This window comes from Setaria italica, chromosome V (genome assembly GCF_000263155.2).
Source record: "Setaria italica strain Yugu1 chromosome V, Setaria_italica_v2.0, whole genome shotgun sequence".
Lineage (NCBI taxonomy): Eukaryota > Viridiplantae > Streptophyta > Magnoliopsida > Poales > Poaceae > Setaria > Setaria italica.
In genome coordinates, this window is record NC_028454.1 from 29828067 (window position 1) to 29852719 (window position 24653).

General features: G+C 46.7%; 5 protein-coding genes across 8 annotated transcripts; 4 read left to right on the forward strand and 1 right to left on the reverse strand.

The window, feature by feature from the left end:
* Positions 1 to 1211: 1211 nt before the first annotated feature.
* Positions 1212 to 3694, forward strand: LOC101761247 (cytochrome P450 72A15). Its single transcript, XM_004969181.4, has 5 exons — positions 1212 to 1652; positions 1766 to 1989; positions 2135 to 2376; positions 2608 to 2992; positions 3066 to 3694. Exons 1-5 carry the CDS (start codon positions 1361 to 1363, stop codon positions 3489 to 3491), a joined length of 1569 nt encoding a protein of 522 aa, XP_004969238.1. The 5' UTR covers positions 1212 to 1360; the 3' UTR covers positions 3492 to 3694.
* A 2486-nt stretch (positions 3695 to 6180) lies between these two features.
* On the forward strand, positions 6181 to 8431 carry LOC101761638 (cytochrome P450 CYP72A219). Its single transcript, XM_004969182.3, has 5 exons — positions 6181 to 6542; positions 6662 to 6882; positions 6963 to 7207; positions 7301 to 7685; positions 7794 to 8431. The coding sequence occupies exons 1-5, from the start codon at positions 6254 to 6256 to the stop codon at positions 8217 to 8219; spliced, it is 1566 nt and encodes a 521-aa protein (XP_004969239.1). The 5' UTR covers positions 6181 to 6253; the 3' UTR covers positions 8220 to 8431.
* Positions 8432 to 10303: 1872 nt separating this feature from the next.
* LOC101762870 (CTD small phosphatase-like protein 2) lies at positions 10304 to 15621 on the forward strand. Of its 4 annotated transcripts, none has more exons than XM_004969185.3 (7): positions 10304 to 10510; positions 11529 to 11740; positions 12415 to 12545; positions 13461 to 13551; positions 13732 to 14247; positions 14559 to 14896; positions 15162 to 15621. In XM_004969185.3, exons 2-7 carry the CDS (start codon positions 11593 to 11595, stop codon positions 15327 to 15329), a joined length of 1392 nt encoding a protein of 463 aa, XP_004969242.1. In that variant the 5' UTR covers positions 10304 to 10510; positions 11529 to 11592; the 3' UTR covers positions 15330 to 15621. The 4 variants fall into 4 exon arrangements, with proteins under 4 accessions (XP_004969242.1, XP_012701730.1, XP_012701731.1 ...); XM_012846276.3 differs by having other exon boundaries at positions 10305 to 10510; positions 11624 to 11740; positions 15162 to 15584; XM_012846277.3 differs by having other exon boundaries at positions 10305 to 10510; positions 11632 to 11740; positions 15162 to 15584.
* Positions 15622 to 15718: 97 nt separating this feature from the next.
* On the forward strand, positions 15719 to 17696 carry LOC101762469 (serine carboxypeptidase-like 50). Its single transcript, XM_004969184.4, has one exon. The coding sequence runs from the start codon at positions 16081 to 16083 to the stop codon at positions 17425 to 17427; it is 1347 nt and encodes a 448-aa protein (XP_004969241.1). The 5' UTR covers positions 15719 to 16080; the 3' UTR covers positions 17428 to 17696.
* A 562-nt stretch (positions 17697 to 18258) lies between these two features.
* Positions 18259 to 24450, reverse strand: LOC101762051 (mitogen-activated protein kinase 10). The gene is made up of 10 exons (XM_004969183.4): positions 24007 to 24450; positions 22582 to 22990; positions 21500 to 21627; positions 21325 to 21384; positions 20941 to 21090; positions 20685 to 20840; positions 20339 to 20550; positions 20116 to 20214; positions 19211 to 19371; positions 18259 to 19135 (listed from the first exon to the last, which is right to left on the reverse strand). The coding sequence occupies exons 1-10, from the start codon at positions 24028 to 24030 to the stop codon at positions 18699 to 18701; spliced, it is 1836 nt and encodes a 611-aa protein (XP_004969240.1). The 5' UTR covers positions 24031 to 24450; the 3' UTR covers positions 18259 to 18698.
* Positions 24451 to 24653: the final 203 nt, after the last annotated feature.

The following is a 24653-nucleotide window of genomic DNA, read 5'->3' on the forward strand; positions in this document are numbered from 1 at the left end:
TAATCACGGGGATTTGAAATCGATCTAATGAAGGGTAGGGTGCAAGAGATAGCCAGAGGGGAATAGCCAAATGGGCGGGACTCAAGTATTCCGTCTAACAACAACACTCATTGCCACGGATGGAGTCTCATTCGCGGACTATCTCTGGAAGCGGAGTGATTAATCCATCATTTGCAATTGATTTTTGTTGCACCACATTATCAAATCATGGACTAATTAGGCTTAATAGATTCGTCTCGCGAATTAGACTCCATCTGTGCAATTAGTTTTGTAATTAGACTATATTTAATACTTCTAATTAGTATCAAACTTCGATGTGATAGGTGCTAAAGTTTAACACGGTGTTCCCAAACACCCCTATGTGTATGCGTTGATTAAGTCAGACAAACTGCCTGCTGCCAGATCGGCGCTATTTCCTAGCTGTGACAGATAGGAGGAAAATGAGCGTGATAGAGGGATGGTTCATTCTACCATCTGGCGCGTTCGCTTTACAGCCTCGCCGCAGTTGCGCGCGCACGGGCAACGCCAACGCCGGCCGGCTGCGCCGCTGGTTTGGTTTGGTTTGTGGAGCAGCAAGCAGCAAAGGAAGAGTTGGAGGACGGCCTGGTTGACCTTTCGATAGCGCGAGCTACCTGCCCCTGCGTTTAGGTGTGTGCCGGGTCCTAACAGCCAAGCCCACTCGGTCGGTCTCGTCGAGCACGAGCACGACAGCAACTCGACACGACTAGCGTACGCAGTGATTTTTGCGTCTTACCTTTTATTTTCATCCTGTCTCTGTTCCGCTTCACGGATAAGGGACTTGCGGACAGAAACTAGCGAACACAGCATTTCCTTGGAATCTACGTGCTGCTAGCCTTCCTATTCACTATATCCCTACAGAAGAAGATCTGAACCGAAATATGACCTTGTTTACTTCCCAAGTTGGAGTTGCAAAATTGGCATTTTACCATAAATGCGACACTGTAGCGTTTCGTTTGTATTTGTGAATTATTGTCTAAATATTGGCTAATTAGGCTCAAAAGATTCGTCGCAAAGTACAACAAAACTGTGCAATTAGTTTTTGATTTCATCTACATTTAGTACTCCATGCATGTACCGCAAGTTTGATGTGATGGGGAATCTTCTTTTTGCATAGTGTCAAAGTTGGGAGTTTGGAGGGAAGTAAAGGCTATGCTTACTCTTCCGCGCCATCTGGGAAACTACGGCGACCAAACGATCCAAACCCCCATGGGAGGCAGCTTCCTTGCTGGCTAAGCTAGCCAAGAAAAATCAAGGCCACCGCTGCAGGGAGCCTCCTACAAATTGAGGCCATTGCTGTTCGTTGTGATCAGAACGTGCACCCAACAACAGCTTCATTCAAATGAAAGCGATGGCGATCGACGCATTGCTGGAGTTGTTCTACGTTCTTGGAGCCCTGGTTGCTCTGTGGCTCACCTGGCGGTCGCTGGAGTGGGCATGGCTCAGCCCCCGGAGGCTGGGCCGAGCACTACGCGCGCAGGGCCTCCGCGGCACCGCCTACCGCTTCCCCTCCGGCGACCTGGCGGAGGAGGCGCGTCTCCTCGCTGCGGAACGGACCAAGCCGATGCCTCTGCTGTCGCACGGCATCAGCAGCCGTGTGGATCCACTGGTCTACAACACCGTCAAGGAACACGGTATGTGCGCTACAGAAACTGCCTGCAAAGTGGCGATTAATTCTGAGCCCGTTCATGGTTGGACTCGGTTAATTTGATTCCTTGCACACGGAACGAAATTACTTAAATGACAGGTAAGGTTTCGATGTTATGGGGCGGCCCAACACCGAGAGTGATCCTCAGTGATCCCAAGCTTGTCCGGGAAGTGCTGTCCAACAAGTTTGGGCACTTCAGGAAACCAAGGCTGCCCGCCAATTTTATCAAGATGATTGGCGACGGGCTGTCGAACCACGAGGGCCAGAAATGGGCCGTTCATCGGAAGATAATCAACCATGCTTTCCAACTCGAGAAGTTGAAGGTGATGACTGATTTTACTCTAAAAATTACCATCGAAAAGGAAAATCCTTTTTTAATCTAAAGTCCTTCAAATTACCATCCAGTAAATCGTCTCTATCAGTGAAGTGTTGCGTAATGGGTGCGTGGCTAACTGTTTAACGCTGCAGAGAATGTTGCCGGCGTTTACTGCCTGCACGAGTGAGCTGATCAAGAGATGGGAGGGTAAGATGGGGTCCAGCAAGGTGCGGGAGATAGATGTCTGGCCGGAGTTGCAGGACCTCACCGGCGACGCCATCTCACGTGCGGCGTTCGGCAGCAGCATAAGTGAAGGGAGAAGGATCTTCAGGATACAATCAGAGCAAGCTCAACTCGCAAGTCACATGACAAACCTCTACATCCCGGGTTACACGTGAGCATATTACTCACTCAGCTCAGCACATGAAATTAGTTCTATAAGAAAACTCAATAGTTGATTCCTAGATTCTTTTAAAAAAATTAACTTCCACAATTGCCTTTCGTCTCTTGCGGATTTTTGCTAAGGAATTTTCACTTGTTCAGCGGGCAGTTCAGCAAGCGCTTTTGTTTATCTAATTTTCTCCGCACCTCTGATGTTTTTGCCTATTTGTCTCTATACCTTCAGCTACCTACCTACCAAGGTCAATAGAAGGATTAAAGCAAATGCACGAGAGGTCGAAGGGCTCCTAAAAGGCATCATCACAAAGAAGGAGAGGGCCATGAAGAACGGCCATGCCAATGACGATGACCTACTAGTCATGCTAATGCAGTCCAACATTAAAGAGAGCAAAGATGGCGGAAGCTCCAAACCAATGATGACCGTGGACGACATCATGGCCGAGCTGAAACTCTTCTACTTCGCTGGGATGGAAACAACTTCGGTGCTGCTCACATGGGCATTAGTTGTGCTGAGCATGTATCCTGAGTGGCAAGACCGCGCGAGGGAGGAGGTCCTGCGTGTTTTTGGGAAGAGAGAACCGGATCTTGACGGCACACATCAACTGAAAGTTGTAAGTATTTTCTACTACTGCTGATCGTATATATTGGCCACTAATTGCTCATCTTTTGCTCTTTATGTGGCAGGTGACCATGGTACTATATGAGGTTCTTAGGCTATATCCACCGATCACATTGCTAGAACGGGAAACATACAAGGAGATGGAACTGGGAGGGATCAAGTACCCACCTGGAGTAAAACTTTTGTTGCCAGTAGTGACCATTCATCACGACCCAGATATATGGGGAGAAGATGTCGATGAGTTCAAGCCGGAGAGGTTTGCGGAGGGTATCTCCAAGGCATCTAAGGAAGCACCCGCTTTCTTCCCCTTTGGCTGGGGGCCACGGATCTGTAGTGGCCAGAACTTTGCACTACTTGAGGCCAAGATAGCACTGAGCATGATCCTGCAACACTTCTCGTTTGGGCTTTCGCCGTCTTACACACATGCACCGTTCCCTGTCTCTACTCTACAGCCGGATCATGGGGCGCAGCTCATGCTCAAGAAGATTTAACCATTTTATTACTTGGCAGATGTCAGACCATTACTACTAGACAAATAGAGCAAAAGACAACTATACATGGGTGAAGAAAAATACTAGTAGGGGATGTAATAATATACTTTACATGAGTCAAGACCTCTAGGGAAACTGTTGTGATACTCCGAAATAACTATGGATTGTTTGAATGAATAATATTAAAAAATGTCTGATAACAATTATTATATTTGTTTTATTATTTTTAAAAATAGAATAAATAGCCGGTAAGTCTACCTATTAGATTATATGTGACATCACGTGACAAACGTCCATGTAACTCTGGCAACTTGGCGAAATACGTGAATGGTCGTGAAAACTTTAAAGCAACTTGCCGAGTTGACAAAATTTCAAATAACTCCGCCAATTAGATATAATTCGTAGTACGTGATAAACTTAAAACTATACCTGACAGGTCTAATTTACGCAACATATAACGATCACACGGTGGGATGTTCAATTTTACCATTTAAGGAATGGTAGTTGCATTATGCTTAACATATTATGGAGACACGTGACAGGTCCAAACTTTTCAGAAGGAAATTATACTTGCATTACATATTCTGATAGCGTGACATGTTTATTTTTTTTCCTCGGTCCTAACGTTCTGGACCAATGCTGCCTTCAAGTTTTTCTTATACATGGACGACCCCAGTTCGATCTGGTAATAGATAGGGTTCATGGGAGCAAAACTCATAGAGAATTAGAGCTAGATCATCTGCAAATGCGGACATAAAAGGTGAGATGATGCAGTGATGCTTACTCAACAGGATTCAGGCTGCCCGCACCGGGAACGTTACCCGTTCTTCCAGTACCGTGGTAGCGTAAAATGTGCTGCACCGCGGTACTGGGAGTAAGCGGACCGGCACCCTTCTGCTATTTCCAGCGGATTCCCAGGGCGTACGCTACCCTCCGCCGCCAGCCCCAACCACCGCGCCCTCGCGCCTCTGCTTGGAACCGCCTCCTGCAGAGGGGGAGAGAGAGGGAGAGGGATAGGGAGAGGGGGAACCGCATCAGGGCCGGATCTCGTTATCGTCGCTGCCGCCGCCAAAGGGAGATGAGGTAGTCAGGGGGAGGGAGGCGGCGGCGGCGATTGATAGGGATAGATCCCTAGTACCCGCAAGGAAGGAAGAAGTCGGACTCCTACTAGGATCCCCCTATAATCCGACTAGGACTCATATCGAGTACTCCTACTAGGACTCCTCCTTGTAATCCGACTAGTTCTCCTGCCCCCTGGAGTATATAAAGGAGGGCAGGATACCTAGGCAGCTCACCTAAGCTCACAACGCAACAAGTGCAACTTGACACAATTTCAATACAACCAACACACAGGACGTAGGGTATTACGCGATCTAGCGGTCCGAACCTGTCTAAATCGTGTTCCTTGCGTCACCATCGACTCCTTGATTCTTGACGATACCCGCCACACAAAAGACAACCTGGGGTACTCCCTAGGTGGGTTGCCAGTCTAAAACACCGATAGCTGGCACGCCAGGTAGGGGAAGTCGCTGAGTTTCTCCGCGCGAGATCAATGGCACCGGTCATCATCAAGCCGGCGTTCGCTTTTCAAAGCGGGCGCAACCTTCGTCTTCGGCTCCTGGCTTTGCATTGTTGACGGTGTTGGATCCTTCCGACGCTGCATCATCAACAACCAGGAGAAGAAGCATCTCGACGAAAACTCTCTTCGACAAGAAGCAGAAGATCTCGTCAAGAAAATCAACAATTTCGATTTGTTCAAACACCGAGTTCGACTACAACTCGGACTCGACCACGGCTCGGATTAGTCCGCTGAGCTGGTAATCAAGTCACCGCGCAGACCGACTACAACTCCAAGTCGTGTTCCGTTCGGACTCCGCAATGCAACCGTAACATCAAGCAATCCTTACTCGAAGTCCAATCCGGACTAGAGTTAGTTGACAACTCGGATACAACTATCCGGCGACAACTTCGACTAATCGTCTCGACTAGTAACTAGTCGAAGACGACAACTACGACAACGTCACGACGCTCGCTGATGACTACTTCAACAGGCGACTCACCGGCGACTACTTTGACTACTCGTCTCGACTAGAAAACTAGTCGGGGCAGACTTCGCACCGTCGACAACTAGTCGGAATTGACTCCAACTAGCCGGCTTCCCAGCAACTGTCGCGGCTTCATCGACGACAACTTCGACTCCCCATCTCGACTAGAAAACTAGTCGAGGGCGGGTCTCGCACCCTCGACAACTAGTCGGAATCATCTTCGGCTAGTTGGCTTCATCAACGACTGCCACGGCTTCGTCAACAATCGTCCACGAAAGCTAAGTCTCTTTTCCAACTATTTTTTAGCTTGCTTTCTTCTCACGCACAACGTGCACTCTACTCGCTGGAGGGTAGGGGACCAAATAGTTCATTCTCGGAGATCGTATTTGGCACAAGCGCCTTGCCACCTCGGACTCATCTGTCTCTTCGAGTTCGAGCCATTTCTTTCTCCTTGTTTCGACGATGCTGGCATCAGCAGTTACGTAAGGGATGATGGCAGTGGCAGAGCATGTCAGCAACCCAATCAGCGCGGCATGAAGCTTCGGTTGTTCCATCAAAACGCTACGCTCTAAACGGAAGCGTCCAATGCCTGCAGGCGCTGAGAAATTTCTCCTCCACCATTTCATATAAGTGTGTGCGGCCGCCACAGTGCAGCTCCCTCCTCCGAGGCTCCGACTATCCGTGGACCCATCATCAAAACCTTCACTCTCGCCAGCCATGGGGATCGGAGCAGTGCTACAGCCATGGAGCTTGCTCTGCTCTGCTGGGGCGCTGGTGGCCCTGTGGTGGGCGTGGCGGGTGCTGGAGTCGACCTGGATCGTCCCGAGGAGGCTCGGCCGGGCCCTGCAGTCCCAGGGCCTCCCCGGCACGGCCTACCACTTCCCCTTCGGCGACCTGAAGGAGTTCGCGCGGCTGGCCGCAGCGGCCCGGGCCAAGCCCATGCCGCTGTCCCACGACATCACGCCGCGCGTGCACCGCCTCTACTACAACATCATCAGGGAACATGGTAAACCCACGGCGCCGACCGCCGATGCAACGCGTTTGCTATTTTGCAAGAGCAGGGTTCAATGTTCAGATATATTTCCAACGTGAGAGAAGCAAGAACAATAATAATATGAATTGCAGGTAAAATCTCCGTGACATGGCTCGGCCCGACGCCGAGAGTGATCGTGGACGACCCCAAGCTGGTGCGGGAGATCCTGGCCAACAAGTTCGGGCACTTCCGGAAACGCAAGCACAACGGCCTCGTCAAGCGGCTTGCGAACGGGCTAGTGAGCCACGACGGTGACAAGTGGGCCGCGCACCGCAAGATCATCAACCCCGCGTTTCACATGGAAAAGCTCAAGGTCAATTTAGTTAGAGCTTGTTTTTTCGTTCCAAATGTTCACGCCAATTTCTTAAAATTGGATGCTTTGTTGTTCTGCAGAAAATGCTGCCGGCTTTTGCAGCATGCGCAAACGAGCTGGTAACAAGGTGGGAGGGTTACGTGGAGTCTGACGGATCGAAGGAGATTGATGTCTGGCCGGAGTTCCAAAATCTCACCGGCGACGTGATCTCGCGCTCGGCCTTCGGCAGCAGCTTCAGCGAGGGGAGGAGAATTTTTCAGTTACAGTCAGAGCAAGCTCAAAATCTAGTGAAGATGATGAACACTTTGTACCTCCCAGGTTTCAGGTAAGAATATAGTTGATGGCAGCACATCATGTACGTGCCGAGGAAAATTACAGAACATTCAGTGTGCCTTTGTTCATATGGTAACTTCTGCAGATTCCTGCCGACACAGCTCAACAGAAGGATAAAGGCGAACGCGAGAGAGGTACAGGAGCTCCTTAGAGGCATCGTCGGCAAGAGGGAGAGGGCCATGAAGAAAGGCCACGCCAACAACGACGACCTACTCGGCGTGCTGATGGAGTCCAACATCGCGGAGACCAAGCAAGCCGGGAACTCGAAGCCGATCATGACTATGGACGACATCATCGGAGAGCTGAAGCTGTTCTACTTCGCCGGAATGGACACCACCGCCGTGCTGCTGACATGGACGATGGTCGCCCTCAGCATACACCCAGAGTGGCAGGACCGTGCGAGGGAAGAGGTTCTGCGCGTCTTCGGCAAGAACCAGCCGGACTTGGACGGCATAAACCAGCTGAAAACCGTGAGCACTCACCGGCACGAGCTCACGCGAATTTTCACCGAAATGTTAGTCTCACTGACACGGTGGTTCCTGAATCCGATGGCAATGATACTGTTTGGTCCTTTGCAGGTGACAATGATACTGTACGAGGTTCTCAGGCTGTACCCGCCTGTGGTGCAACTGGATCGGCAGACGTACAAGGAGATGGAGCTGGGCGGCGTCACGTACCCTCCTGGGGTGATACTCTCGCTGCCCATCGTGTTCATCCACCACGACAAGGACGTCTGGGGAGAGGACGCCGACGAGTTCAGGCCGGAGAGGTTCGCGGACGGCATCTCCAGGGCGTCCAGGGACTCGCCGGCGTTCTTCCCGTTCGGCTGGGGCCCGCGGATCTGCGTCGGCCAGAGCTTTGCGCTGGTCGAGGCCAAGATGGCGCTCAGCAGCATCCTGCAACACTTCTACTTCGGGCTCTCGCCGTCCTACACACACGCGCCATTCCCAGTCTCCACTCTGCAGCCAGACCATGGGGCACAGATCATGATAAAAAGACTCTAGGGCAGAATATGGGGGCGCCATCAGTCAAGAGTTGTGTGTGGGTGCGTCGTTTTCCTCTTTTACCCCCCTTGTCGTTTGTTCAACAGATTTCATCTAATACAGTGACTTGGTAGTTCTTTAACATGTTTAAAGAAAAAAAACTACTCCTACAAATTTATTTATGCAGTATTGCGCTCAATAGCAACATGCATTTATATATAGGAGCATGTATCTATGAACTGTTGCCGGCCGGTTCCAGAGTCCAAATTTAGATGTGCTATTGTTAGAAATAACAAAGTTTCTTTTGGGGTATTAGAAATAACAAAGTTGAAACACAGATGCTTTCACACACGACATAATCACACTTATGAACATCATTAAAAACTGGACGATGTTTAAGAAAATTGGACGAGTGGATCTTAGGATTGACAAAATCAACACATGTCCTCCTCTATCTGTAGGAAAGTCATTTTATTGTAGGATAAAATGTTGTGCTGAACTACCGGTCACATACTGATAATAAAAACAGGATATATGATTCCTGGCATGGGACAAAAACCACCCGTACTAATCATCCAAGCAATTGTTCTCTTATATAAAAAATTGTTGGTGCCCACACCCAAGGAATAACCATCTAGATGAGATTTTTCTTAAACATAGGATTTACAGAAAAGATAGATTTTCTTGAGAAGTCTTTATAGTTCCCATATTTCAAATAGGATTACAACACATAGGCTATATGCAGTGCACTTGGGATGCTTGGTTCACAGCCACAACAAATTAGGAAAGTATTCGGTTGATTACTTGTTTTTGGCACGCACAACTCTCCATTAGTTCTGCAATTTTTTTTCGCGCCACGACCGCTAAACCTTAAGCGTCGATTTTTGCCGCCACAGACTGTGGCGCGCAACTAGTTTGCGTGGCTTTCTATAGTTATCAATCAAGTAGCCTCTTAGTAATAATGTTGATGCATGTACTAAAAATTTTCAATTTTTCGTAATAGAAAAGATCCATGAACATTTGCTTCGAGACATCTTCTCTCATGTTTCTCAAACAACTCTTACACCTATTACCTATGCGTACCAGGGTCATTCTAGTCATATTTTACCAACAAAATAATTGCCTAGTTTTATCTTTCAAAAGGAGCGCATCGTTTTGTGCACTTTTGTTAGAAGAAGTGCCTTCCTTTTCCCTTTTTAAAGATTGCCGGTTAGAAATATCTATGGAAAAGCAAAGTGTACTTCTTTTCACTAGCATTCAGGCAAGGTTGAGGTTGACCAAGTGATTACAGCAGCTCCTCCATGGCCCTAACCCCTAACCCTTGTCACGATAGAAAAGCCCCGGACAAGAGTCAAGACCCGCAGTCCGGGTCGCACGTGCGCGCCGCGCCGTTGCTTCCGTTCCCCCGTCCTGTCGTCCGCGCGGACGGCAGACACGGCGGCGGCCGCACGCGCGGTAGGCTCTCCGGCCCGGGCCGACGTGCCACGCGGTGGCGAACCAGTGGATGCGGCCGCAGGCAGGGAGCAGAAGATCAAGCGCCGTCCCCTGGTCCACGTGTACCCCACAACTCCATCAATTGCATCATCCGCAAACATCCGCCTAGCTCCTATCACTGATCCTAGGGTCCCATGTGCGATTTCCCAGCATGTCAGTGAGATATCGCAGCGACGCGTAAGACTAGTATGCCGACCTGATAAAGTAGGACCAGGCGCTATAAATAAACGGATGGACTCCGCCCGGCATGATGAGCTACCGCATCCTTGCCGTCCACGTGTACCCATCGGCCCCGAGTAGCTTAAACCCACTAGATAGACAACCTAGTTGCGTGGCTGACGTATGGGGCCAAGTATTTCTGACCCCACAAGTCAGTAACGTGTTAGGTTCGTCTGCCGTAACGGAGGCGGAGGGGAAATGATGGCGGAGGGGCAAGAGCCGCAACCCACCCTGAAAATGCAAAGTCCACCTGAAATCCTACCCGTAGAGTCGCGCTAGAGTGGGCCCGAGGAGAAGTGCCCCACCTGTCGGTGGAATTTGCTATCAGGAGCTAGGACTGCTCTCAGCGGACGCGGATCGGTCGCATAGATTATGTGGTGCGGGATTAGCGAGCGATCGAGCTGTCCCCTACCTGTGCGCTTGCCTCTTGCGCGCTTGCTAGCTTGCTTCCCTTCTGCCTCCTTCCCCTTCCTCGGCTGCTCTCTCCGATTCTCACTGTTCTTGCCGGAGCAAGGTTAGGAGCGAGGAGAGCCTGTCGTGCTGCCGCAAGACTACAAGCAGCGAGGGGTCGGCGGCGCTGCGAGCTCGCTGCTGCCTGGGTACGTGTCTCTCCTCGCCTCTCTCGCTTTGTCTCGGTCCAAGGTTTCGTGTTCGTGGAGTTCTTGACTAATCTTTGGTGTAGTATCGGTGCGTTTAGCCGTTTACTCGGCTGTATCGTGTGTGATTGAGCTGGGGAGGGCTGCTTCTGCTGGTGAATTTAGTGGGGATTTTTGTTTGGGGGGGGGGGGGGGGGGGGGGGGGGGGTTTAGCACGAACACGAGGAGATTTCGGCGAGCTGCCGAAAGCGGAACTTTGTGTGCGTGCGCGCGCGCGCGTATGAATTGAGTTACCCAAATACAGTACGATCGTGTGAGTTCAGACTCTGAGCTGAGAATAGATGTGCGGTGAAGGTTGTTGGACTGGTCTCCCGTCTCTGCACTTTTTTCCTCCACTCGTGACCCGTGAGCCTATTTCCTGCTCGATGATTTGCCGACGGCGAGGGGGTGAAGTGAGCGCCTCTTTATGCGATGTGATGTGGGGAATTTTATGGGGTTCGTTGCTGCTTTGACGTATGGTATATTTCGGCTCCGATTTTCCTTTTTCAGTCCTTGCAAGCAGATGGCAGCAAGATTTGTGCTGGCTCTTGAAAGGGGGTGGGGAAGGAGATGGCAGCGATAGAGTTGTTACTTGCTACCAAAGGATCCCAGAGTATTAGGGGCATGTTTTGCTTTCGCGAATTCACTTGCTAGATTGCTATATGCTTTAGGCGTGCGAGATGTGACAACTGCTTTCAAGTTTGAATTAGAGTTTTTTTTTGTTAATTAGTAGTGTTCAGTCAAAAAAGCATAGTTTCTTCCTGTTTCGTCGATAATCATTACACTTTACATGACTTGCTTTGTTCAGCCATGTGGCCTCACAAAATCTTTTTTTTTCTATGTAAAATCAATTCATGGCTCGCCCTCTAAAACAGACTGATTAGTGATTAAGTATGTTCTTTCACTACACTAGGCTGTATATAGTTTAACGTTTTCAATTTCCCCCCACTAATGTCTTTAGTGATATCAAATGTTTCAACAGTTGGCCTTTTCCTACTGGAACTGCAGTACTTTGAACATGCTTTTTGCAAATACTTGCATTAAGGATGAATAAAATGTTAAGCAACGACTGTTTAGGGACACAGGAGCTTCATACATTTTGCAAGACCACTGATACACTGGAACATTCACACCCTCAAGACACTACACTTGATAAAACAGCAGTGGGGTCAACTCTAATAAGTCATCAAAATGGTAAAGTCTGCATATTTTCCAGTCTCATCTACCCCACTAGATTCATTTTCATCTTTCGTGCTGCCAGTGAATTCTGCTTTTCCTGCTTGGAGTATATATCAGTCATGCTATTGCCTGCACCTGTGTAGCCTGTAACTGTGTGATAAATACATTACTGGAATGCATAAAAAACAGTTCTTGCCATATTATTGGAACTGACACTGTTCGGATTTTGACTTAGCAGTATTTTTAACATCAAAGGAACCATTCTCTTCATATTGTACTACAGAAAGAGCCTGATATCCATATATGATCAGTAACACCATCTCCAACTTAGACCCAAAAAAATTACTGCGCTAAGCTCACAGAAAGTTTCTCTAAGAAAGTTTTTGTCTTCTTCAAGCAATAATCTAGTTTTGGAGTTCTACGAGATTTTGTGTAAATATATTTTAGATCTTGTTGTTTGGATTGGGAGGAAATGTCAATTTGACTCAGCTAGCTGTAGCTTATAAGCTAGAACCAGAAGCATCTTTGTTGTGTCAAAATGCAAAAGGGCAAATTATAGTTAATGTGTTAAAATTAAGATACGTGAATGATGTCATGGGTAATCTAGTATAGGGGGTTTTTATTTTATCTAGTAGCTTATGGCTTGACTGCAAGAAGTGTATGTCTTACAACTTCCCCCCTGTTTACAGTGTGCTGCACTGCCGAAGTGTCAGGGGAAAACACCGAAATCATGGAAATCAGCTTATTGCAGGATGAATCGGATGCAGCAACCACCAGTTTGCTACCACTTCCATTGTTGTCATGCGGCCCTAGATCCATGGTAACTAGTCTTTATTTTCCTTTTGTAAAGTTCCACAAAACATTAGCGTAATTTTACTTCTCACCTTCTCTTTTCTTGTTTTTCGTTTGCTTATTGGCTTCTAATTCTCAGAAGCGAGTTAATTGAGTTCATACTTCATACTGTGATTTTACAAATACATGGAAGAATGGGATAAAAAGACACAAACCAGCCCATGACATGACACCATTCATAATTACAGCCAACCACAAAGCATCTTTTATGTGCTTCATAGTTCATACAGGTTAGATATAATACCAGAGCAGCTACCACTTAATCTTCAAGCAACTTCCTCAATTAAATCATTTTGGATTTAGTTCCCTTAACTTCTCTTTTGATTTCCTAGACTCTATATTTAAAAGCTTCAGTTAGTTTTGAGCAATTTCTTTTGCTAGTAGCGGTGTTGAATGCATATACATTTGACAGCTTTGATTTTGAATCTCCTTGTTGAACAAATGTTATATTTGAAATCGTAAAGGCGTTAGGCTGAAGTGGGACAAATCCAATTAAATGTTATGCACTTTTCCTAAATCATAATACCATGGCTGAGATTTGTTATAGGTATATTATCCAGTATTTGTGACTGTAAATCATGAACTATTCTCTATTACTGATGTTGTTTTGTGCAACTCATATTGCTGAATAATTAATAGGATGGTGCTAGTTCGTGATCAAGATTTGACCTGTCCTAATGCAGCTGCTAGTGCTCTCAATTTTTGAGCTCTGAGCACTCTGCTTAGAAACAAATTAATGGTGTATCAGTAAAAGTGAACTGGTTGATTGTTGTTACCAACATCATGTGAATTCCTACAGAAAAACTGCATCATTATTTTGTGTATTATATTTTTAGATGCTATGGAGTATGGAATATTAAAACTATTACTAAATATTTTTCAGGGTCCATCATCATCTGACCTTGAGAGTATCCTCTCCCCAGATCCAATCTACAGTGACCTTCAGTTGAAAGAGATAAACTACAATGCTGCAGGTAACACATTTGGCTTCCCATCTCTATCTGTTTTCCAGGTTTCACATTTAAGTTCCCGTGTTGGATATCTTGGCTGCATTGTGCTTTTTGGTTCATCCAATTATTGTCCGACTATATGACATTTGGTTGGCCCTGACCATTTCTTCTTTGTCTTTTCTTTTCTTTATCTGTCAATTTCAGCAATGGACGAAAGCACCGAGTTCCTTCACCTGATACTTAGTGGCAATGATGAAGGATACAACACTACAACTGAATTCCAAGTTTGGGATGTTCTGGACTTCTATGTCACAGAAAACTTTTCTTCTCTCCAGTTTGATAGTTTAATGGGTTTTACAAATGAAGTTAGTACTTCATACAACTACAATGACTGTATGAATTTAGTTGACATGGTAGAGCGACCTGTGGCTCGCTTGTCTCTAGATGACACACCGGAATCGAATAACACTAGCAATGAGGTTCCGGTAGACCACACTACACTGGATCCTGATGAAACATCCTTGTACCTTCAGACAAAACCAACAGACTCAGAAACTGAAAGTAGTAGTTCTGCCACTGGAGATGTGGTTGAAACTGAATATCTTGATCAAAAGCTACTTTCTAGAGGTCTGCCTGATTTAATGGATGTCGATTCGCCCAGTCGCTTAACAAAAACACCAGTGAGAACAAAACATGTGACTCTTGTGCTGGATTTGGATGGTGAGCAGGCACTCACTTCACATTATGCAATCTTACTTTTGACATTTTTTTTCTTTCTGGTACTTTTGAATATCTGTTCTCCTTCCATTTGTTCTGAGACCCATCTGATTTTTGTTTCGTCGATGCATTAATTACAGTGTTACTGTTTTGTACTGTATGCTTTTGCTGCTGCCATGCCATTGTTATTTTTTTAGTAAGTATTTGTATACTATTCATCTGTCATGATCAGAATTGTGAAATTCAGTTGTGGTATGATATTATTACTGCCATACTTTCTTTGTAAGATAGTCTAACCCATTTCTCATATGCAGAGACCCTTGTACATTCAACATTGGATCACTGCGACAATGCTGATTTTACTCTAGAAGTTTTCTTTAATATGAAAAATCATACAGTCTATGTGAGAAAAAGGCCTCACTTGAAGATGTTTCTTGAGAAGGTTGCTCAGATGTTTGAGGTTGTCATTTTCACAGCTAGTCAGAGAATCTACGCTGAGCAGCTTATAGATAGGCTTGATCCTGATGGGAAATATATTTCAAAACGGATTTACCGTGACTCCTGTTTATTTTCTGACGGATGTTATACAAAGGACTTGACAATTCTAGGGGTCGACTTGGCAAAAGTTGCAATAGTTGACAATACTCCACAGGTAGCATCCCTTCCAAGATATAAGATTTATGCTTTATCAGCACTGGTAGAAATGTTGCCCTTCTGGTATTTTGTTTTTGTCCTGATAGCTGGTAAATCTAGCACTATATACTGTAATATCTTGGCGTGTACTTACTTCTGAATTAGAGGTGGCAGACTAAAGTTTCTCTCTTCATCAGTTTTTTTCTGCTCTTATTCCTAAAGTATTTACACACAGCATACATTTATTATTTTTTATTGATTACTTGAACCATTTCTTCTTCCAGGTTTTCCAGTTGCAAGTGGATAACGGCATACCAATCAAGAGCTGGTTTGATGACCCCTCAGATCAGGAATTGGTCGAGTTACTCCCGTTCCTGGAGAGCCTTGTGGACGCAGAGGATGTTAGGCCAATGATCTCAAAGACCTTCCACGACAATCATGAACAGAATTAATCATTTCATCTGGTGATCGAACCTGCCCGTGATGTTAGGTTCGCTCCACATGGTGCAGGCCATTCTTGGGAAATTAGGTATAGGATCAGGATTCACCATTTATGTTATGTTAGCTGTTACAAGTAGCAAGCATAAACTGCAGTCGGCAATGAAAATGGCTTGTATATGTATGTTTCTTCGGTTTTCGGTGTCACAGATCATTGTACAGAAACGAACACTAGTGCTGAATAAGTGATCTGAGTGCAATTTTGCTTATGAGAGCTTATAACGTGAGTTTGTGTAGGTTCCATTCCGTATCCTGCTTTTAAAGCAGAGTCCAATATTGTGGCTTCTTGTGGTGGGGACTGGACTCGATTTCCCCGTTCTGTAGAATTTTCATGGTCTTATTTCTGTTTGATAACTGGTTCTTGATTCCAAATTCCCTGCCTTCCAACTAAGTCCTCAATTCGTTAATACTGAGCTGGATCTTCCCAGCAGCAGCCAGTAGTCCTAGCCGCCCCCATTTTATGCAATGCTTTCGTCTGTCAAGTGTTTTTGATCCTTTAATCTCAACGTGCGTGCATCAATACATCATCCAAGATGTCACAGGCACAAACAAAATACAAATTGTCACTAATGTTCAACAGTCTACTCTAAGTGTCATAAATATTGCGCCGGACCTTCACAGCAGCAGCCAGTAGCCCAGCAGTCGTCTCACCCGCCCCGTTCCAGTCAACGCTCACAACGCTGTCGCGCAACCACAGCCACAAACATGGCGTGGCTCCTTTCTCGCGTCGCCACCGCCGCTCTCCTCCTCGTCCTCGTCCTGACGGTGACCACGAGCACTAGCCCGGCGGCGGCTCAGAGGTTCCCGGCGAGGGCGCGCCCAACGAAGTCGGGCTACCTCAACGTCACCTCCACCAACTCCCTCTACTTCGCCTTCTACGAGGCCACTGACCCGGTCACCGCACCTCCGACCGCCGCACCGCTGCTCGTATGGTTACAAGGCGGGCCCGGGTGCTCCTCGCTCATCGGCAACTTCGCCGAGCTCGGCCCCTACCTCCTCCTCAACTCCACAGGGCTCTCGCGCAACCGGAACCGTTGGAATCGCCGCTTCGGCGTCATCTTCATCGACAACCCGCTCGGCTCCGGCTTCAGCGCGCCGGCGTCCGAGGCAGACATCCCCAGGGACGAGCCCACCATCGCCGCGCACCTCCTCGCGGCTCTCCAGTCGTTCATGGCGCTCGACCAGAGCTTCCGCGCGCGCCCGCTGTTCCTCGCCGGCGAGAGCTACGCCGGCAAGTACATCCCCGCGGCCGCCAAGCACATCCTCGACGCGAACGACAAGCTCCCCGCGGGCCGGAGAGTGAACCTGCAGGGCATCGCCATCGGCAACGGCATGACGCACCCCGTCGCGCAGGTTACCGTGCACGCCGACCAGGCCTACTTCGCCGGGCTGATCAACGCCAAGCAGAAGACCTCCGTCGAGGCGATGCAGAACAGGACGGCGAGCCTCGTGAGGGCCGGCAATTGGACGGGCGCCAGGAGGGAGAGGAACAGGATCATAAGCTTCCTCCGGAACGTCACCGGCGTGGCGACGCCCTTCAACTACGCGCGCGAGCGGCCGTACCCGACGCGCCCGCTCCTGAACCTCCTAAACACCGACGAGGCCAAGGCGGCGCTCGGCGCCCGGCGCGACGTAGTGTGGGTGCGGTGCAGCAAGGCCGTGTCCGAGGCGCTTGCCGAGGACATCATGAGGAGCGTCAAGGGCGACGTCGAGGCCGTCCTGGCGCGGGACGGCGGCGCCACGCGGGTGCTGCTGTTCCAGGGCGTGTTCGACCTGCACAGCGCGCCGGCGTCCGTGGAGGCGTGGGTGCGGGAGCTGGAGTGGCCGGGGCTGCCTGCGTTCCTGGACGCGGACCGCGCCGTGTGGCGGCTCGAGAGCGGCCGGCTCGCCGGTTACGTGCAGAGGTCGGGCACCCTAGCGAACGTGGTCATCGTCGGGGCGGGGCACATGGCGGCCGGCGACAACCGGCCGGCCGCGCAGGCGATGATCGAGGGCTGGGTGCTGCAGACGGGGCCGTTCGCCGGAGCGGGCGCGCAGTCGTCAACGTCCTGAACAATCCGCCGTAGAGCCAGTCCGACTTTGACTCGGTAGTTTAATGGTGTTTGGTGCTATGCTGCTGTTCGATCTTGTGAGCTTGGATGCAGCTTCTTTTGTTGTGTTCTGCTAACGTGTTCCCAGTCCCAGTAACACCATATATATTCAATATACTGTTGCTGTACTGGTATTACTTTGTCTACTAGGTAAGGAGTTACTGCGTAGCTACTGTACATTCTCACATTTGTTTAATAAATAAGGTAAATAAGATCGCAAACCTTACAAGATTTGGCAAACAATGACCAGGACAATCTTGACCAGATGACACGAACACCCCTAGTCAAAATTCACCGCCTCCTTCCAAAGTTTTGACTGCAAAATAAAAAAGTCAAAGCATGCAGAGTATACTAGTATTTATCGTATTTTTTTTTTCAAAATAGCATTCTGCAAATTTTCAAGTCTACGAAACAAAATAAGAGTAGACGCCAATCCTTCGAGATAGGAGGGAAACAAACATGATAGCATCTGACGCTGAAGCAACCGCAGACGCGGTGATAGTCCGTGACCTTTTATGTTGCTTGAAAGCAATACCGAGACTGAACTGGGCTTTGAAGTCTTGCAGATGACTCTAGCTGAGATGGACAGCTCAACTGAAACAAACGAATGCTCAATTTTTACCTACCGATAACTAGGACACCACACCTAATATAGTTCCAGATTAAAGGGTAACATATTCCTGAAGTTAGTTCAAGTCTTCAAGATCAGTCTGCAAAAATTGATAGTTAAGAAAACCTGGCAACGAATAGCAAATTAGCCACTTAAAACCAAGCAAATTTGCGCTGTATGTCGTATCTTTCTTAAGTCATTCTGATGTAGCACATTGATATATGATATATGAGAAATATGTCTATACAACATTTAAAAACGTTAGTGTTCCTTCCTTTCCCTTCTCTCTCCTCGCTCTAGAAAAGAAATTGGCGCCTAAATTGCCCAGAGTACAAGCCGCTGCACTACCCCCCTTCAGTGTGCAACCAAAGGGCACACTACTCAAAGCACAGGCAGATACAAGTTGATGGCCTAAACAGAAATGCTGATAAGCTTCAATACCGCCGATGGTGTTTCCCGACCAGACAGGTCAGTCAACCTTGGATTGCTCTGCACTCTAAACCTAGCGGCATCTGGCATCCCGCATCCAGCCAGGGTTTGAGTCCTGCTTCTTTCTCAATGTTCTGCCACCATTGGCCAGCAGAGTTTCATCAAGGCATGTAGGATTCACCATGATTCGACCGCTAATACATCCTTGACATGCCGAACGGAACTACACCCACCTTTCTGTGAGCACTTGCTGCCACTCCAGCAGCAGTAGCAGTGATGCCGTTGAGCGATCTCGTGTACAAGCTTGTATCTGCTGTTAACCTATCAGAAGAGTCACTTTTCGGCCCTGCCGATAGATGGTGAAAAGGGGGTGCTCTCATGTCCAGAGCAACATCAGACACAGTTGTACTGTTAGCGCAAGCATAGGCCTGCTGATGCAGCGTGTACCTTTCAGCCTGCAACGGCTCAGAGCAAGCCGGCTTGCCAGGTGTCTGATAATAACCATATGTTTGTGGGATTTGTTGTTGGGGAGGATATCCTGAGTTCATTGCCAACCTCCGTGCATCATAGTGATCCTTGGTGTTTCCATTTTCGTAAGGCATTACTGGACCAACAACCCTTCCTGGTCTCGCTATAAACATAGAGGCATTACATGGTTAGACCAATACCAGACAACCATTTGTATGACATATTAACAAAATTTTACCTGTTGGCACTCTTTGTGGAGCCGTTCTCGAAACATTGCCAGAATATTTTTCCGTCTCCCTTGAATTTTTGTAAGACTCATCAGATGAAGGCTTTTCCCTAGATGGGCCGATACGAGGTTGTTCCTTGACAGGAATTGGAGCAGAGTGAACAATAGTAGACCTGCAAAAGGAAATGGTTAACCATTTAAAAAGTAAAAAGAAGAAGTGAATAGGGAAGGAAAAGGATGAATTAACTATGAATGCAAACAAGATTCACGCATGGTTATTCTAAATGTATACAAATCAACCATAACTTCAGTGTAAGAATTATAGCACTTTATTCTGCTGACAGTATAAAGTTCCAGTGCAACTGTTGATTGGTTGCTTCTGTGTCTCGGTTCCTGACATTTCAATCTGGGCCTAGTTGTTACTCATTTAGTACTGTGTTCGTTTAGTACTCCATCCATTCCAAATTATAAGTCACTAGATACATAGTTTTACTGTGTATCTAGCCATCTAGGTGCATAGAAAGCTATGTACCTAGAAAATCCAAAGCGACCTATACTTTGGGACGGAGGGAGTACCACAACATAGCAGCAAGTATATTCATTGACATTCTAACTTCAGTAACTGAATTTTAATGTGTTCTGATTTCATGTCAGTGACTGGTTCACCTTTGCTGCCAAGGCTATATAAAACAGCATTGTCATTAGGTCTCTCTAGGTGTAGCAGATCAGCACATGTAGGTGTTTCGATGTGTGGTCCTTATCCATATAAATTCCAAAAACAATTATTTCACCGGTTAGTATAGGCCAAAACAAAGCACCCTAAAGATCCCATCATGAGTACTCAAAGTGTTTTCTTCTAGTGCCATGTAAGTATGCAATACAATGAAGAGTACAGAGTATAAAAATTCAAAGGTTACCTAGGAAGAGAAGTATGTTTTCTTTCCATTGGAATCACAGGGCCGTTTCCGCTATTTTCTTCGAGATGAGCAAATTGCTTCCTAAATTGGTCGACAGCACTGTATAAACAAGGACAGGTGAATAAGTGTTGCAGTTGGTAGCAATTGGTACAATTAATACAAAAAACAACACATGAATGTGCAAAAGCACCACGTGTATGTTCAACTATACAAGTGGTCCAACCTTGGGTACAGAAAGGTTGTCCTCTCCGTGCCATTGATGTAGTCTTTGAGTAATTGCGGATGATATTCCAATATCTCACGGAATATCAGCTCCCTTATGTCTTCTTTTGTCACTCTTCTACGCTCAAACTCGAACTCCATCTTTGTGATTGGTTGACAGGATGGCTCTCGCTCAACCTTGGCTAGACTTTTAAAGTATGGATGAGCTAGTGCCTGAAAAAAAAATAGTCATGATTCCAAAGAAATGTAACTGTTTACACACAACAAGCTGAAGATACAAGACTTAGTGATGAAGAGAGAAATAAACTGAGCTGACGAGAGTTGTACATCCAGAACAACATAATTACCTGTTCTGCAGTTGGACGGTCTTTTGGATCAAATGCTAAAAGCCTTTGCAAAAGATCCAATGCTAAAGGATCTGCATTGGGAAACTTCTGCGAGAATGGGATTGGCTCTTTCTTCCTCATGCTGCTTAGATACCTTCTTGCTTTCTCATTCCGGACCTAGAAATAGAAAGGAACTATTTATAACAGACTTTGATGCCTTCAATTCATGCTCAAGAGAGAAGCTACATAAGGTTCGCTAATTTAATATGTACCATACCCGAGAAATGGTATCCATGGATGGCGTGCCTAGAAGATCAGTCATCAGATCTAACTGATGGACAACATTTTTACCAGGAAACAAAGGTTTTCCTGTTAACACCTCAGCAAAGATGCAACCAATGCTCCAAATGTCAATGGCTGGTGTATACTGCAATGGGAATAACTTGTTTGTATTAACAACATCAGAATTGGAAAAAAATAAAAAAAATTGAAAATATACATATCAATGGCATGGTTATTTACTGTTTTATCACTGTCTGTATGAGAGCTATTACCATCAAAAGGTTGATGAACCATAATCAAAATTGACCTTTATTTGTTTCAGCTTAATGAACGATAAAAGTTCCACCAAGAAGATATTGCGATGTGCCACAAAGATTACCTTTGAAAAGAAGGATCCACAGAGCTCTGGTGCTCTGTACCATCTTGTTGCAACATAATCCTGCAGGCAAATGAACAGACAACAGATAAACATCATTGAGACCAGCTCACATTCACAAGCCAAAACAAAAAAAGTGAACAAAACTAAGAGAGGGAAAATATTTCACAGAACATACCGTCCAGAAGATCGTTGTTGGGGTATCACTAAATGCAACTCGTGCTAGTCCAAAATCACAAATTTTCAGTTTGCAGTTAGAATTTGCTAATATATTCTTTGGCTTCAAGTCCCGATGATAAACATTAGCTGCAGTAACATCCACATACTGTCAGCAAAGACCGTAGGCAGAAAAAAGTAGCATCTACCCAGATTATTTATACCAATTGCTTACAGCAAAATAGAACACCTTCAAATGAGCCAGTGTTAGAACAATTAGAAATCTGATCTTCTTAGTTCTCTATAATAAAGATGAGTTAGAAAGAAGTCATCACAAGAGTGCCACATCAACCCATTTTTATAACTATTCTTTGGATCCAGACCTATGAATACCCTACTCGATATAGTTTCTCAAACCGAAAATTGGATTTGTAAGGAATTTAAAATATCTCTAGCCTACTATAGATTTACTAAGCCAACACCATAGAGGGTGCAATAACAATCCATGTGACATTAGTTAATTACGCTACAATTTCTTCCTAAGCATTTCATTCAATTACTGACTGCACGAACTTTCTATACTAAACTACAAGACAAGATCTTCATAATGTAGTGAGTTAGTGGCTACTGAGCTTCCAAAAAGGCAAAATCATAGTTAATTAGTTATTCAATAAAAAATATACAAAATAACGAGGAAATAAAATATTTATGTTTTTAGTAAACCTGATTTATTGTTCCTTCCAACACATGAAAATGTGATAAAAACTAAAAAGAATAGTATACCTTTAATATCCTAGGGGCACTTGAAGCTACAAGCTTGTTGAAAGCACTATTTGAAAAATTGAAACCAATCTTTTTAGCTATAAACTAAAATTGGCAGTTATCATGTAAAATACTATATGGGAGATGACTGGATAATTGAATTATCAATTGCCTAATGCAGGTTACACCAACCATAAGTGAAAGGACGCACAGTAAAAATAGCTAATGGAAGGCAATGCCTCAGATGCAATTTTACTGCAAAGCACGCGATAACATTTCTGATGACATGTAACCTATTTTCCAAGCAAAACCATGTAGATCTGACTGAAACAATCTCCCTACCTGTGTGAATGTATTTCAGAGCCCGGAGCAATTGGTAGAGAAAGAATTGATAATGTTCCTTCGTCAAGTCATCATTAGCCTTGATAACTTGGTGAAGATCAGACTCCATAAGTTCGAAAACAACATATATATCTTTGAAGTCCCTTCTTGATGGAGGCAACATAATATGCTTGATCTCAACAATGTCCGGATGTCTTAGGAGTCTCAGAAGCTTGATCTCGCGGAGAATCCGAGCAGCATCAGATATGTGCTCAAAGATGTCATGTATCTTCTTGATCGCTACTTTCTCTCCTGTGTGGACGTCTATTGCGGAGCATACTACCCCGTAGCTCCCCTTACCAATGACTTCCTGAATCTTGTATCGACTTGCGTCCCCATACTCTGTGAAAAAATCTGCCTCCGCAGAACTCTGCAATTTTTTAGCAAAATTGAATCACTAAAGTATGTATAATCAACCGTTTAAGCTCCCCACATCAAAGAGGCTTTAATTATCAATGGACCGTCAGCCCTCTCAATCATATGCAAAATGCGGCATAACCCGGACACTGGAAATGACACGATTGTTTGTTTATAAACACAATTGCAGGTATCCAGATGGTTGTAATGGCCGAAACTCAGAAGGGCAGTCATTGGGAATTTAGAACTAGCATCACGGAATGGTCGCAAAATTCAACTGTTTTGCATACCAAGACTGCCTTCACAAGCAAGATCTTTAAGCACTCGTTGACAAAAACTGAAATCCTACGCACACAAAATCTTGTAAAGTCAAATGTTCGTACACAGATCGGGGCAAACCCCACAAGAAAAAGCAATAGCTTTGCCCACCGACAAGGAAAAAAGCAACGGCCCCGGGGTTGCGTCTCGAGGCCACAGGACGCAGACAACTTTTTTGAATGTAAATTAATAGCTGCTGCAGCAAGAACGCAACAAATTTCACCTTCCTTTTTCCCAAAATGGACAGAAGATTTCAGAACTCAACGTGGTACGGCGCGGATGCCGAAAACGCATTCCGTATGTAGAAGCAAGCAGTCTTGAAGGAGGACATAATCATAGCAAGCATTGAAAGTACGGAGGAGGGAAAAGATCGGCAACGGCTAGCGGTCAACAGAAACATGCCGAAAAATTGACCTTTCTCGAAAATAAGTAGCCACGGAAATTCAAACTCTGGAGTTGACACGGCACAGAAATGAGGGAGAACAGCATGTAAGGTCTTCAAATCAGTTAAAAAGACATTAGACCCTGAGAAACAACAAAATTATGGACCAAACATGGGGAGAAAGAAAAAAGACTATTGTCGGCGGACGGAGACCCAAATGACCCAACGAAGCAGGCAGCTCAATCCCGGAGGAAACAAGCTCAACCGCGGCCCGAAACTCAGCTGCGAAATGCTCGAGACGGAGCGGGATCTCTCGATCCGAGACCCACCTTCTTGCGCTGATCGTGCTGCATCTCGCCGGCGGCCGGATCTCGCAGCAAACCTCCTGGGACGGGCCGTACCGGCAAGCTCGGCTGGCCAGCTCCGAACGGAACGAATCCCCAAACCGATGGTCAGGCACGCGGCATTGGCCGGCTGCTCCGCGCCGCGCCGTGGAGTCCGGATGGCACACGCGCCGCAGGGCGCCCCCGCGCTGTCGGGCGGGCGGATCGGCCAGAGCGGGGAGAGCCGGCGAAGGGATGGCGCAAGGAACCGCGGAGCGTGGGGGGAGACCCTAACCCTGGCGACGCCGGCGCGCAGGGCAGGGCTAGGGCTCCCTCTCTTTCCCTCTCTCCTCTTCTTCCTCCTCCTAATGGTCCGCGCGAGCGCTCCGGGAGGGGGAATAAGAGGGAGAGAGAGGAGCTGGTGGAGAGAGAGGGAGGGAGGGAGGGAGGACGGGTGGTGGGCTCCCGGCTCGTTTTCGTTTCTTTTTGGTTGCCATTAGCGGGGAGGGGTGGGTTTGGACGGGATTGCCCCGGTTGGCCGCCCGTCGTGGGTCGCGTGCGGTGGGTCGCCGGGGTTGGCCGCCGTCCGATCCGCATCGCCGGCAATTTCCGCGGCGCGGGTCTGACCCGAGTCGACCCCATTTAATGCGCGG

Bases quoted from the DNA above. Each gene is read 5' to 3' on its own strand.
- LOC101762469 (XM_004969184.4), top strand. From the start codon at position 16,081: ATGGCGTGGCTCCTTTCTCGCGTCGCCACCGCCGCTCTCCTCCTCGTC.
- LOC101761247 (XM_004969181.4), top strand. From the start codon at position 1,361: ATGAAAGCGATGGCGATCGACGCATTGCTGGAGTTGTTCTACGTTCTT. The intron at 1,990-2,134 runs GTGATGACTGAT...TTAACGCTGCAG, and splicing joins TCCAACTCGAGAAGTTGAAG to AGAATGTTGCCGGCGTTTAC. The intron at 2,377-2,607 runs GTGAGCATATTA...CTATACCTTCAG, and splicing joins CTCTACATCCCGGGTTACAC to CTACCTACCTACCAAGGTCA.
- LOC101761638 (XM_004969182.3), top strand. From the start codon at position 6,254: ATGGGGATCGGAGCAGTGCTACAGCCATGGAGCTTGCTCTGCTCTGCT. The intron at 6,883-6,962 runs GTCAATTTAGTT...GTTGTTCTGCAG, and splicing joins TTCACATGGAAAAGCTCAAG to AAAATGCTGCCGGCTTTTGC. The intron at 7,686-7,793 runs GTGAGCACTCAC...GGTCCTTTGCAG, and splicing joins GCATAAACCAGCTGAAAACC to GTGACAATGATACTGTACGA.
- LOC101762870 (XM_004969185.3), top strand. From the start codon at position 11,593: ATGAATAAAATGTTAAGCAACGACTGTTTAGGGACACAGGAGCTTCAT. The intron at 12,546-13,460 runs GTAACTAGTCTT...AATATTTTTCAG, and splicing joins CATGCGGCCCTAGATCCATG to GGTCCATCATCATCTGACCT. The intron at 14,897-15,161 runs GTAGCATCCCTT...TTCTTCTTCCAG, and splicing joins TAGTTGACAATACTCCACAG to GTTTTCCAGTTGCAAGTGGA.
- LOC101762051 (XM_004969183.4), bottom strand. From the start codon at position 24,030: ATGCAGCACGATCAGCGCAAGAAG. The intron at 20,841-20,940 runs GTATGGTACATA...TTCTATTTCTAG, and splicing joins CCATGGATACCATTTCTCGG to GTCCGGAATGAGAAAGCAAG. The intron at 19,372-20,115 runs GTAACCTTTGAA...TTCCTTTTGCAG, and splicing joins AAACATACTTCTCTTCCTAG to GTCTACTATTGTTCACTCTG.